At 45.4% G+C, this 14977-nt stretch overlaps 1 protein-coding gene across 1 annotated transcript in view; it reads left to right on the plus strand.

The window, feature by feature from the left end:
* Nucleotides 1–10806: 10806 nt before the first annotated feature.
* The window catches only part of SLC4A5 (solute carrier family 4 member 5), a 55802-nt gene continuing 51631 nt past the window's right edge, over nt 10807–14977 (plus strand). The window contains exon 1 of the mRNA XM_025169428.2: nt 10807–10874. Within this exon, the coding sequence (XP_025025196.2) occupies nt 10822–10874 (53 nt within the window). The 5' untranslated portion in view covers nt 10807–10821. The remainder of the gene's footprint in view (nt 10875–14977) is intronic.

The following is a 14977-nucleotide window of genomic DNA, read 5'->3' on the forward strand; positions in this document are numbered from 1 at the left end:
GCACAAGAACTTGGCATGCCTGAGTCCTTTGTTAGCGACCCAGTAATTCCATTTCAAGCGGGAAAAATCCATCCAGGGAATCAGATGACCTTCCCAGTAGGAAACATACACAGCAACATTCTTGTGACAACATATGCAATTCTTATTCAGTATACTTAGAGGGATTAGTTATAGGGTCTAATAAAATTTAATAAGAATATTGCAAGTTGAAATGGAAATTCAACTTTTAAAACGTGATTTATTCTAGCATGAACTTTGTTGAACTTCACAGCATTGCCACCAAATAAGCAAAACATTTTGATTGCCCATTACATTCCCAGCCATTTTTTTAGAATTAATTGTCCATTTTAGCAGTCAAGACTGGAGATAAAAACATCTTGATAAAACACCTTGTGATAAAGCATCTTCTATCAATTGTCTCTGAGTATAATATTCAGGGTTGGGAGCAACCTTTAGAACATTGAAGAATTAGTCATTCAGATAAAGAAGTGCTAAAAGAGAAATGGAGAAGGCTAGAAATCAAGCATGAGAGAAAAACACCAAGCGTGACCACTCTCCATCTTCTACCGATTAAGTGTTCGGTCCAGAGCACCCTGTCTTTCTGGGGGAGGGCGAGAGACGTAGCCTCTTGGACGAAAGAGCCAAAAGGTCATATGGAAATAGCAACGTCTGTTTTAGAAGGAAATGCTGCTGTAAGACAAATTAAAACCACACCGCTGTTTTAATCATTGGATATCAGCCTAGAATGTGGCAGGGAATGGCTCGTTTTCTTTTTGGAATGGCTGGTTTTCTTCTGCAACCCAAGTCAGAATTGTTCCCTAATTGTTTCATAAGCTACTTACAAAAGCTTAATATTTTGCATACCAAAATAATTGCTTGCTTTCTATGGTACTCTCAGAAAGGCATTCTGCTGAGATTTTACACAATCCTTAGCCGGGGGGGGGATTGTGCAAACTCTGGGGACCTCCTCCTGGCCACAGAGGGGCATTGTCCTGCCTTCTGGAACTTGCTAGTTGGATTGCCCAATCTTAAAAAGCAAGGGTTTTCTTTGGCAACGCGGTCCTTTCCTTTTTGTGCCATAGGAGTGAATGAGAACATGGCATTCACTTGCTTTGGAGAAAGGAACACCGTTGTGTAAGAGTTAAAGCCATCCTTTTCCAAAGAGGGGGGGGAGTACTCCTCCCCCACTTTGGTACTTTTCCCTTTTTGGGACTTTCCCCAGCAATCAGAAGCAAAGCTTTGGAGGAAAAACTCATCCCATGATCCATTCTCATTGCTGCTCAGTGAGACAGCGCTGTCTACCTTGTTCTGGAAAATAACCCAATAAAATTATTCCAGAGACAGAACTACCTCTCAGCATCTTCCTCTCTAGGCCTTCTTGTGGTAACCCTGGGCCCATTTTCTAGACCGGGGGGGCAACTGTGGCCCTGGGAACACACACAGCTTTGGGGGGTCTTCTGTGCCCCCCTCCTCTTCACTGTAGGCCGAATGTAGGCTTTTGCAGCACCTGCTGTGGATTGACCACACGATCCAGCCCTTTCCGAGTGCCCAGGGATCACAAGCCCTTGCAGCGCAGAAGCATCAGGAATGTAAGAGCTGCTCAGCAAAGTAGTGACGGCTGAGAAGAGTCAGGGAGGTGGCAGTAGTGGCAACCACTGGAGAAGGGGAAGGTATTGTGAACATGGACATGCATTCAAATGTATTTGCGTGCATGTAAATGCACACACATAGTTTGCAACCTCCCAGCCGCTTAGAAGGTACCACAGGTCCCTCTTAGAACCAGTGGGCTTGCGTGCTCCTACTGAGCAGGCCAGAGGTGGATGTTATTCGTTACAAAGTAAGAATGAAGCTTAACATCTTTCCTCCCTCAAAAGATGAAGGGTAGCTAGTCCTCCTGATCTTTCTCCTCTTTGCAAAGGCTAATTACTAAAAGCTTGCGGGTCTGATTACAGGGGTGGGTGGGTGTAACTGGAAATTGCAGAGCATGCATTGAAAACTGCCAGCTGCTTGGCCTTGCCATCTCTTGCTTGCAAAGAGTCCAAGCCCTGCTGAGGGCACCACCTTTCTCACCAGTGTGAAACAACCCTACCTCCCCTCCTATATCACTTTTATATAAATCCAGGCAGATTCCAGCCACCCAGGGGAACCTTAGCTCCCTGAGACACCCTCACCTGGTTTCATTTTCCTGGGTGAGAAATTTTACCATCACTGTATTGCTCAAGGAAGATGAAAGAAGCAATATTAGCATCAGGATTGTTTAGTGCTGGTTCCATGCCTTCGGGCGGGAGGGGTTGATTCAACCTGATTAACGTTCCTGAAATTTTAAAAAAAAATCTGAATTAGTTAAGTTCTGTTAACATTTTGTCATCAGACCGCTGTGGCATCGGTCGGCGTGCCTCGCTTTGCTATCTAGACGGCCCTGCCTACATCTCTGGCTAGGAAAGAGTTATACGCCCCCTGCTCGCATACCCTCTCCTTCACGCAGAGGCCACCAACAGGTCCACCTCTTAACACAGAAGTTGCATTCGGTAATTTCGTGTCATAAGAGCCGGGAGCGAAGGAGAGGGCTTGATATGCCCCATAATCTGGTTATTCAAGTGAACAGAAGGTGGAGATTATTTTTGTGGCTGCAGCTTCAGTTGGGGTCTTTGGAGCTGGGAAGAGGCTGTGTATGGTGCTCTGAGCAGCTCTTCTGCCAGAAAAAATGGGAGAAAAGCTCCAACCGTTTCCAGGTAAGAAACCATTCCGTGCATTTTCAGTAAAAAGGCCATTTTCATTTGAGAATTTCCAGTGTATGTATGCCTGAGGTTTGTTGAAAGTTTGGAAGCTATGAAGGGAAGTCCTGTGGTAGGAAATCTGTTTCTGCCTCCTATAGCAAGCTACAAGCGGGACATTTAGGTGACACTCCAGATGTCCTATGTAGGATAGATGGCAAGGGTGAGGGCTCCGGCACAGCCAGGATTGTCCTCCTTTGCCAGACGTAGAACCTGGACTGGGAGGCTCTGGTCGGCGGATGTAGTTGAACTTTGAGGATTAAAGGCATTTCAGAAAGCATGGGCTGAAATGAGCCATCACCTTTTCACAGGAAGGTAAACAGCAAATTAGTAACCTCCCCAGATGTGTTGAAGGGACCCTTCTGGGAAGCTGGCAGCTTTGAGTTGGAAACTTTGAGCTGGAAAAGGATACAGAAGAAGGTGGCACCTTGCTCGTAAAGGCATCTTCAAGCTTGATTAGAATACCACAATATAGAAGGCAAAAGTTGGAATCCATATCGAATCACACTGTAATACCAGGAATGAGTTTCCTGCATTTGAATTTAAGCAGAAATTTCACCTACTCAGGTGATCCCCAAATGTTTTTAGAACACACAGCCGTTTTAAATTTAAAACGATATGAGTGGAATGCAAAAAAAAGAAAAGAATAAAAAGGATGTACTGCCTTGAGAACAGGTCTTCCAGGGATTACAGTTATAAATGAAGATAAAAATGTATTTCTGTCTTACATGCTGTCTTGTTAATTGCTCTAGTCTGTGTTGAAGAATCTAGATGCAGTTGGTACAAGCACATTGAAAACTAGGCTGTCATCAGTCATTAAAACGCAGTTCATGTCTATTCACGCATGTTCATAAATGATGTGATGCATAGACTACTGTTGAAAGCCTGTGACACGATCAAGGCCTACGTAATGCCTGGGGTACAAGACTTTCCTCAGCTGAAGCCTGTTTTACCACATGAATGGAGAGGAACAACCAAGAGCCAGTGGAGAGGAAGGCAGGTCCTGAGGCTAGGACAGGGGAGAGGCAGGTAGCAATGCACCTCCTTGAGCTTAAGAAGCAATTTCAGGAACATCGGATGGAGAACAATTGTTTTTTGTAGAGCACGTACCAGGGGCGTCCACAGTGTGTGGACAAAAGAGTGAGGATGGCCATGACCAGAGCTGTGTCTGGTTTTATGGGCATCGTATTCTTGACCTTTTTTTATCTTATCCTGCAGATCCCTGTGACCTGGCACGCATGTAGTTTGCATGCATGCCTTGTCCTTTGAGGGATTAACCATCCTGCCTTCTTCATGGAAATTCCAAACGACATTCTTTTGTACTTACGAGGCTCCTGTGTATTCTTAACCCTGGAGGCAGGGGCCTCTGTGAGGGGAGCCAAAAAGGTCAAGATGATGGTTGCGATTTTTTCACAAGACACACATGAAAAATGGCAGACTTTGATCACGTGGCTGTGGCTGTCACCTTGACTTTTTAAAAAAAATCCCTCTCACCCCAAGCACCCCAGATGTCTTTTTATTGGAAATGTTGGAAATTGTCCATCTGAAAGCAGCCGCAGCATCCAACTTCACACTGAATTCCAGTCCTGGCATCTCCTACCATCATCTCTTGATTGTCTTTGGTCAAAGCAAACCTCAACTCATTGCCACCTAGGCTAAAATACCCTGCTTGTTTCCACTGTTCAACTGTTTGCATTATTGGGATGAATGGATTAATACCTGAAAGTAGTTTTAAGCTTTTCAAAGTCCTAGTTAATAGGCATTTTGATAGTGGTCAAAACAACTGTCATTATTTTTCTGGTCTTCTTATCCAGGGCTTCTAGTTCTGCTTCAGTCCGCTATTCCAGCTGCGTATCTAATGCCTGGAATTGCCCAGGTGTTAATTGCCTTGATGGTATTTCCTCCATTGAGTTTGGACTTCTTCACTCTTCTGATGTATTCACTACTAACTTTTATATAAAAGTCCTCCATATAAAGGAGATGGGAAGTGTTTTTGATGTTTGATAGCCATGGCCTGACTTTTTCAGTATTGTTGACAGAGGAATCAATGCAATGACAAACAGTAGTGGTGACAGTGATCCTTCAAGGATAGGTCCTTGAAAGATTCCTCTCTTGATGTTAACCACTCCCCGTCACCCGCAACTGTGTCTTCCACTGTGCCATTGATCTTTGCACAAAGCTTCTGATGTTTCTACTGATTCCTGTTATTTCTGGGCACTTGATTATCCAGTCATGTGGCAGGAAGTCAAATGCCTTCTTGTAGTCAATCCAAGCTACATTCAGGTTGGTCTCCCTTCTCTTGCAGTTTTCCCAAATCTTGTCAGTTAGGAGCTCATCTTTTGCCCCTCTCCTGTTTGGGTGGTTTCCTTTCTGCTCCGGTGGAAAGAGCTTGTTTTCAACTAGGTGCTGTGGGACTGCATCAGCTATTATTGTTGCTGCTGCTGCTGCTGCTGCTGCTGTTATTATTGTATGCTAGGCCGTGGTTTATTAACTGTGGTTTACTGAAGAAACCTCACTGGTTTTGTTGACACATCATGCTAAGCCATAAACCACAATCTTTGGGTTTATACATCTTACTGAACTAACACATGACAAGCATCATTATACTTTAGCACTACAGGATGTGTTTGCCATCTGAACATCATCCTTCCTAGCTCCAAAGACCCTGGGATATTCCAGAAATAAATCTACCAATGTTGAGGTCCTGAAGTGGTTTGCCAATATCTCCTTTGTCCCATCAGTTCAGTGTTGATGCTTTTAATCAGATTATGCTAAAATACAATGACCATCCTATTTTTTCTGGGACCATTATAGTGGAAAAGTCCCATGTTAAACCAGTAGGGGTTGTGATGAACATGGGGCACCTTTGTTTCCTGGCTCAGTGTTCGCTCATTCTTGTGGCTCACAGTGATCGGGGCCAGCCCTCTCATCAGGCACACTTGGGCAGTATCCTCAGGTCCCAAGATCCCAGGAACCGCTGCCATCCACTCCCCAGGCGGGGGGACACCACTCTGCCTTGGGGTGAATGGGAGACCGCTGCCCCACCATCAGGATTAGGGGTTAGGGAAGCAGGGCGCCATCTCACTCTCTGCACGAGGCAGCAAAATGTTCAGTCCCAGCCCTGTAAGCACTGAAGAACAAGCTAAGTAGTTCTGAAAACAGGCGTTCTGATTTTTAACAAGTAAATCCAAAGGAAACCTGCAGGGCAATAGACTGGATTCAGTCACTGAAGCTGGGGGGTGGGTGTGGGGCTACAGGCACAGATAGCTTTCACACATCCAGTTTCTTGCACATGAAAGACAGAGAAAGAAGTGTGGATTGCAACCTTGACTGCCTCAAGTGACTTTTCATGTCAATGTGGACAAAATGCCCTTGAATCATGTCCTGGTTTTGTTCAACCTGTAATATCTCACTGGGTTGGTTCCCACAATGGGGGGTTGAAGGGAGGAGGGGTGAAAAAAGTCAAGATGGAAGCTGCTCCTGGTGATCAGGGTCTTTCCCCTTTTTATCTGTGTCCTGGTGCAACACGTGTAAGAAAGACTCGACAGTCACAGCTGCCATTTTGGCTTACAGTGGTACCTGTACTTACGAACGCCCCTACTTACGAAATTTTCGAGATACGACCAGCTCCGGCCCCAAAATTTTACCTCGATGTGCAAACTCCACCTCGAGGTACAGCCATTTTTCCACCCTGACACGTGGTCCGCAGCCATTTTTCCGTCCTGACACGTGGTCTGCGGCCATTTTTCCATCCTGACACGTGGTCTGCGGCCGTTTTTCCGCCCCTGACACGTGGTCCGCGGGTGTTTTGCCACCCCGCCGCGCGGTGTACGGGCGCTTTTCCGCCCCTGACGCGCGACGCGCGGGCACTTTTCCGCCCCTGATGTGTGGTCCACGGACGCCAGAACGGATTAACGGTAATTACATTGAACCTTATGGGAAAATTTACCTCGACTTGCGACCAACTCGACTTGCGATCAGAGTCATGGAACGGATTAAGTTCGTAAGTAGAGGTACCACTGTATTTTACACCCTTCCCCCATGAATGCCCCCAGAGTTAACACGTGATGCTGAAAGTGGCAACCTGGATCTCACAGCATGCTAGACAAAGGGCTGTGTTCCCATCACACAGTGAACCGTAAGACTGCCCAGTCCCTTCAGCCTCATCGAGCTAGTTGGGTGAATCCGTCCCCGGGTCTCTCTCCCTCTTCAGTTCTAGACTAATGAGAAATGAGGGGCTCAACAGCACCAGCAAGGGAGCTTAGCCCACCAAGGATCAGGGCAGCCTGATGGATTTCATTTGGGAGCTGGAGGGCAGAATGCGTCCCCTCGACCTCTTCTACACATCCCAACATTTCATGATATTGTTTTCCCTCCATCTTGGAGAAAGGAACATTTTGGCTTGACCTCTGAGTTCACCAAAGATCACTGGGCCATCCTGGATCTGCCAGGTCCCTGCACTTAGACCCCCAAAACCAGAAGGCTTTGCCAAAGTCTCCAATTTCTTCTGTCAAAGGTTGACAACTCCGGTGGAGCTCTGATTCATCTTTTCACTCCTACATAAAAAATAGTTCTGAGGTGACCCACCACACTTGCTACAGCTTGTTAAACATGGCTTATTAATTAAATCATAATGGTTGTTTCCTACAGTGCCTTAGCACAATGTGTGAATTTAACCACAAAAGACCTTGTCAGCATAACCTGTTAGAAGTCAGAACTATGTCAAGTGTTAATGACATCATGCAAATGAATCCAATGAGATAATTTGAACAAATGGCATCATTCACATTATTTGCATGGACATCATGATGCAAATGACATAGTGGACGCTCATGGCAGTTCTCAAGAAGTTTGCAACAGTTGGTAGTTCTTCTGAGATGTTTCCAATTAGTTTCTTGATGGAGCCCCAGGAAAGAAAGAGAAAGAGACAAAGGGTCTTATTTTCTAAGTTAGGACGGGCCCACGGGGGTTTCTGTTAAGTCTCCACCTCCACGTGGTTTTCAGACCTTTGGCAGCATCATAAGGGAGCAAGCTGGGCAATGTTGCTCTAAGACCTGCTGCATAATATTATAACAGACTCTGAACATAAATGTGTTCCAAATAGTATTTGGACTCAAAATGCATAGCAGTAAACATATTGATCCGTAGGCACCCAGGTGGGTGCAAATCCCTTCCCTGAAAAATCTTAGGCTCCATCAACCACAATCAGCTTTCTCAGAAAGATTCTCTTCCAGGGGGATGTTTTGGGGTTGGCTCATTTTAATCCATCTTCCTGGTGTTTCTGGAAACATGATCTCGTGCAGCTAGTGAAGGGCGAGGCAACTGATAAAATAGAATAAATTAACAACTTTCCCAATTGTCTCCCATCTGCTGGGGCAGGTTCTTCCTTCCCAGGATCTCAGGAGTTTATCACTTGCCTGAGCAATGGCAAGGAACACAGTGGAGGGATTTCTGTAACTTTTGGTAACATTTTGATGAGTATGCCCTTGTTTTTCCTTATACTGCTTTGTTTATATACTATGAGACAGTTGTCAAAAAGTGGGAGGCAAAGGAAAGTTTGCCTTTCTTTCAGAACTGGCTGCAAGCTAGCAAATGCGACCTTATTCTGACTGTGCTACAATTCAATTTCTCTCCTACCTGAGGACAAATCTCATTGAATGTAATTGGACGGATAAAACTGCACTACACAAATAGCAATTTCTTAAAATATTCTACAGAAAAATCTGCTTTCTGGTCGATTTAATACTGGCCAAGAAAAAAAAAATGTGAGGTTTGAAAAATCAGCTGCCCTGTATCTTATGTGGGAAATGTATAGTTAAATTCGCTGTAGGGAGACCGGCCTGGGATGAACCTCACTGCACCTAGGGAGACTCGTCCATGTAGCTACATAGAGAAACGTCCTTGCACAGCCTGCGTAGGCACGCATGGAGTGACATATGCAAGGGACGGGAAGCAGAGCATCCAGCTGGCCCTGGCCCTGGTTATTTTGGCAGTAACACTTTCCACTTTGATTTTGCCCCTGGAAGAATGTGGCTGCAAATGCCCTTTCCAGAACTGGGGTTTCCAGAACTGGGAACAGATAAACATAAAGAAATAATTGTTTGAGAATCTTGCTTGTACAGGTGCCCACAGGGGGTCAAAAAAATCAAGATGGGGGCTGTGAACATGGGATTGAAGCCCTACCCCTGCGATCCCACGGTTGTAACCTTCATCTTGACTTTTCGACACCCCCCTCGCCAGCACATGCCCTGTTTGCTTGCCCGGACCCCTCTCAAGTCCCACCATAGTCTTAAGCGAGTATACTTGCTGGGAGAGGGGAGAGCAGAGCAAAAAAGTTGTAAGCCTTGTCTAATGTGAGGTTCCCTGGGATAACCATGTTTCTATCTCTGATTCCCAAATGCTGACAGAGAAGAATTTGAAAGAAATAAGCCAGTGAACCAAATGCCACGCCATAAGCTCTAGGGTTAGACGGCTCTCTTGCCCCATCCGGTGCAGATCATCCCAGATGCTTCAGTCACTTCTCATGACCCAGAGAGATGTCTCTGCAGTCCAGCCCATGGGGCCTCTGGCCTTTCCTGGTACTCTCTGGCTGTATAGCCAATGGGTAGTAAAATAGATGCGGAAACCAAAGTGCAACTTTGAGCCCATTGCTGGCCTCCTCCTCCTCCTCCTCCTCCTCCTCCTCCTCCTCCTCCTCTCTTGACAGCAGGCGTCCTGGGAAGGGATGCTGAACTCTTGTCAGCACCACTTCCTACTGAGTGCCAGGCCCACTGAGCTGTGGGTGTGGATTTGTTTCCTAGCAATGGACTTTGGGACAGTGACCCCTTGGACTAGTAACACAGCTTCCTTCCACTTGGCTATACCTCTCCTGTGCTCTGCATTACAAGCCTTCTTTGTGGAAAGCACTTGGCCTGGAAGTCTCATGTTCTTTGCACCAGCAGGCTCTGAATAGGCATATTGTTTTTAATGAGCTGCTATACCTTAAACCATTTATTATCCTCCAAACAACCTTTTCATTGGGGGAGCTGGAAGAATTAATTGTGCAGCTGGGGTTACGGTGGGCGCTTTAGCAACAAGACCCAAGTAAGGTCAATACAAGCAGGTTTTCAGGGATTCTGGATTCCAAGGAAAATTCCAGCCACACATTTTGTGATATCAGTATTATTTAGGGAGCATAATAAAGGGTTGAGTGGATGGTCCTTACTTCCCTGCAGTATGCTAGGGCAGAGTCAGGAAGGAATTATCTTGTTAAGGTAGATAGTGTTTGTTGAGGGAGGGGGGTTAGTTCTAGCACATGGTAGGACCACTTCTCCAGGGTGACTCTGCTGTTTGCTTCCTGCTCATGACCCTGCCTAAATTCATAGGCTGGCTTGGATGGCCTGCTTGGGCAGAGGATGGGCTGAGGGCTGGAAGGGGTGGGTGGCCTCTGATGTGCCAGTCGCAGTAGCCCTTTGCCTGGGCAGCAAAGAAGAGTGAGCAAGAAGGATACAAAATGTTTAACCCATTAATGTTCATGAATTCCTTACCATGGCAGCTAGAAAAGGTTGTTTCATGTATAGTTATGTGTATTTTGATTAAAAGATAAAAGTGTTAACACTGGATGAAGACGGTATCTTTTTCTCCAAATAGACTTAAGATATATGAAGTAATCTAACTTTTCCAGACATCTTAGTGAGAGTGTAACTTGAGAGTGTAAACATTCAGAGAATCCCCTAAAATCCTTGGCTGATGGCTTGTGTAGTCCCAAGTTCCTTTATCTTTCAGAGCATTGCAAGAGATCCTGGTGAACAAGTCTCAAAGTGCAGACCAAATGTTTTTCCACCAAAAAAGAGCATTTGGATTACCTCAGCATATTAGGTTTTATTGATCCCTTGCTAGAAGCCTCTTTCTTTCCCCAGAACTTCAAAACTTCAAAATACGGAATCATGAGTAGGTCCCTGCCTGTCCTTAATCAGCTTTTCATCCTTCAGTGTCACCTGCTGCTGAGCGCCTCCGGTATATCCTGGGTGAAGATGATGACCCCCCCAACCCGACACTGTTCACTGAGATGGACACCCTCCAACATGATGGAGAAGAAATGGAATGGAAAGAGGCAGCCAGGTAGGAAAACTGGGAAGACAGGAGCCACCTGACTCCAACCTGTTAAACAGGCTAAGCTCATGGCTGGGTTGTTGTTGTTCAGTCGTTAAGTCGTGTCCGACTCTTTGTGACCCCATGAACCACATTGCGCCAGGCCTTCCTGTCCTTCACTGCCTCCCTGAGTTTGCTCAGTTTCACGCTCATTGCTTCAGTGATGCTATCTAACCATCTCATCCTCTGCCGTCCTCTTCTCCTTTTGCCTTCAATCTTTCCCAGCATCAGGGTCTTTTCCAAAGACTCCTCTCTTCGCATTAGGTGGCCAAAGTATCTGAGCTTGAGCTTCATTATCGATCCTTCCAATGAGCAATCAGGGTTGATTTCCTTTAAGATTGACTGGTTTGACCTCCTAGCAGTCCAGGGGACTCTCAAGAGTCTTCTCCAGCACCACAGTTCAAAGGCATCAATTCTTCGGCGCTCGGCCTTTTTTATGGTCCAGCTCTCACAGCCATACATTACTACTGGAAAAACCATAGCTTTGACTATGCGGATCTTTGTCGGCAAGGTGACGTCTCTGCTTTTTAATATGCTATCTAGGCTTGCCATAGCTTTCCTCCCAAGGAGCAAGCGTCTTTTAATTTCATGGCTGCAGTCTCCGTCTGCAGTGATCTTGGAGCCCAAATAAATGAAGTCTGTTACTGCTTCCATTTCTACCCCTTCTATTTGCCAGGAATTGATGGGTCCAGATGCCATGATCTTAGTTTTTTTAATGTTGAGTTTCAAGCCAGCTTTTGCTCTCTCCTCTTTCACCCTCATCAAGAGGCTCTTTAGTTCTTCTTCACTTTCTGCCATTAGGATTGTATCGTCTGCATATCTGAGGTTGTTGATGTTTCTCCCTGCAGTCTTAATTCCGGCTTGTGATTCTTCCAGCCTGGCATTTCTCATGATGTACTCTGCATATAGGTTAAATAAGCAGGGTGACAGGATACAGCCTTGTCGTACTCCTTTCCCTATTTTGAACCAATCGGTTGTTCCGTGACCGGTTCGAACTGTTGCTTCTTGGCCCGCATACAGATTTCTCAGGAGACAGGTAAGGTGGTCTGGTACTCCCATCTCTTTAAGAATTTGCCACAGTTTGTTGTGATCCACACAATCAAAGGCTTTTGCATAGTCAATGAAGCAGAAGTAGATGTTTTTCTGGAACTCTCGTGCTTTCTCCATGATCCAGCGAATGTTGGCGATTTGATCTCTAGTTCCTCTGCCTCTTCGAAACCCAGCTTGTACATCCGGTAGTTCTCGGTTCACGTACTGCTGAAGCCTAGCTTGTAGGATTTTGAGCATAACCTTGCTAGCATGTGAAATGAGTGCAATTGTGTGATAGTTTGAGCATTCTTTGGCGTTGCCCTTCTTTGGAATTGGAACGTAAACTGACCTTTTCCAATCCCATGTTGCATTTTCCAAACTTGCTGGCATATTGAGTGCAGCACTTTAACAGCATCATCTTTTAGTATTTTAAATAACTCAGCTGGAATACTGTCATCTCCACTAGCTTTGTTGTTAGCAATGCTTCCTAAGGCCCACTTGACTTCACTCTCTAGGATCTGGCTCAAGGTCAGTGACCACACCAGCATGGACATCAGGGACATTAAGACCATTCCTGTATAGTTCTTCTGTGTATTCTTGCCACCTCTTCTTAATCTCTTCTGCTTCTGTTAGGTCCTTGCCTTTTTTGTCCTTTATCATGCCCATCTTTGCACTAAACGTTCCTTTGATATCTCCAATTTTCTCGAAGAGATCTCTAGTCTTCCCCATTCTATTGTTTTCCTCGATTTCTTTGCATTGTCCATTTAAGAAGGCCTTCTTATCTCTCCTTGCTATTCTCTGGAAATCTGCATTCAGTTGCTTATATCTTTCCTTTTCACCCTTGCTTTTTGCATTCCTTCTTTCCACAAAGCCTCATCAGACAGCCATTTTGCTTCCTTGCATTTCCTTTTCGTTGGGATGGTTTTAGTTGCTGCCTCCTGTACAATGTTACGGACTTCCGTCCATAGTTCTTCAGGCACTCTGTCTACCAAATCTAATCCCCTAAATCTATTCATCACCTTCACTGTGTACTCACAAGGAATATGATCTAAGTCATACCTGAGTGGTCTAGTGGTTTTCCCTACGTTCTTCAATTTAAGCCTAAATTTTGCAGTAAGAAGCTCATGATCTGAGCCACAGTCAGCTCCTGGTCTTGTTTTTGTCTGTATAGAGCTTCTCCATCTTTGGCTGCAACGTACATAATCAATCTGGTTTCAGTATTGACCATCTGGTGATGTCCATGTGTAGAGTCGTCTCTTGTGTTGTTGGAATGGCTGGGTAGAACCAGCTAATGACCTAGAATAGGGCAGGAGGGAATATGGAAGAGGCTTTGGTTCCTGCTATGTGCACATATATTATTCTTGTGCCTAGTCAAGCCACTTTGGAGGATGGTGATAAACCTTTTCAAATCTGCCTTGCCAATGGGAAAAGTTGGGATGAGACTATCATCTTAGTCAATGGCCCCTAATACCTCTTTGGAAGCTATCTTCAATTTGGGGGTGGGGGGGGAGAGTTGAGTAATTCTAGAAACTCTCCATCAATTGCCTGTTTTTATGTGCTGATTAGTTCCTATGTTGCAATTAGTGTACACCTGGAAAACTGGTTCAGAGGTGAAAGAAACCCCGCTTCATTATTAGATGCACATTTCCCCCTCTTCTCTTCTCTTGTCTCTGGCATTGCCCCAAGGATACGTGACCAAGTGGAGGTCATTGTGCATCTCTTACTCCACCCAAACAGCAGTTCATGTAATATTGTGTACACAGTACTAGGCACAAACTATGCCTAGGAGAAATGAAGTGGTCTTCATTCATCATCACCCCATGCAAGTTGTGAGTGTAAAGTTTTGGAACCCTAAGAGCAGTTCAACGATAGAGCCAATCGAGCAAAATGGCAGCGGGCTCTCCTTCACTGGTCATATCTGAACGGCCATCTGTCCAGGATGTCTCAGCTTCCTTTCCTGCACTGAGCAGGAGGTTGAACTAATTGGTTTAGATGGAACATACAAACTATAATTCTGCGATTTTTGTGGCTTACAGTCACTTTCCATAACGTCTGGAAGGCCTATAAGAGAAAAATCTGCTGATCTGATAAATTGACTGTGAGATGTTCTAGCTTCTTGGGCAATTCCAGGTGACAGATTGTTCCATCCACATCCCTCCCTACTGCAGTTAAAACCCCAGGCAATATTGCCCTGCGTGTTTCCAACCATTTGCCATCCTCAGAAATGCTACAGACACAGGCCTTTTTGCATGCAGGGAGCCATCAGCCCACCAGCTGCAGGGCATCTTTGCCCACCTGCTGTTTGCATCCTCCTCCTATTTCCAAAGAAACAAAAGATTGCTTCTGTGGTGTTTCCCCCACATGCTCCTCTGTCCACTGCTGGTAGGAAACCAGGATGAGGTGGGGAAGAGGCTTCTCCACAAAGAACAGGTGGTGCCCCTCACAGGGTGTGCTTTGAGCCTCTGAGCGTCGAAGAACAAGAAAAGAGACATCTTAGGAAGGCCTGAGGGCAATGCCATCTGAGGAGTGGGGTTGTGTCATGAAAACCTGTATCTGAAACTGGCCCATCTCCAAAAGAAAAACTCTGTGCCTGGGTGGGAAAAAACAAAGCACCCTGTAGCTTCTTATTCAGACCAAATCCATTGAATTCATTTGGGCTGATTTCTATGTAGAGAGATACGGGACTAACAAATGTACTTAATAACAGAAAAAAGAGAGGGCTTAGTGCTCATGAAACCCAGCAGATCATATGTCTTAAAAGTAATAACCAAGTGTTTTCATAAACTGAAGCTATACTTGTGGAACCCCGACTTCTAAGGGAAGCTCAATGCAGCCACAGGATATGCTACTTGGACTTTGGGGATCATTTTCAGGAAATCTGCAAAGGAAGGTTTTACACCTGAGGCAGAACTGGACCAAACCCCCCCCCCTCCCCATTGCTGGTGCTGGTGCTGACCTTCCTTCCACCCCCCAGTACTTGAAAATGTTTTGCACAGGGCATAGCCTATTTTTCACCGCTCAGGGAAAAAAATGGACCCTAATTA

Source organism: Python bivittatus, unplaced genomic scaffold (genome assembly GCF_059951505.1).
Source record: "Python bivittatus isolate LINGU-HERP-01145 unplaced genomic scaffold, Pbiv_v1 ctg000680_np1212, whole genome shotgun sequence".
Lineage (NCBI taxonomy): Eukaryota > Metazoa > Chordata > Lepidosauria > Squamata > Pythonidae > Python > Python bivittatus.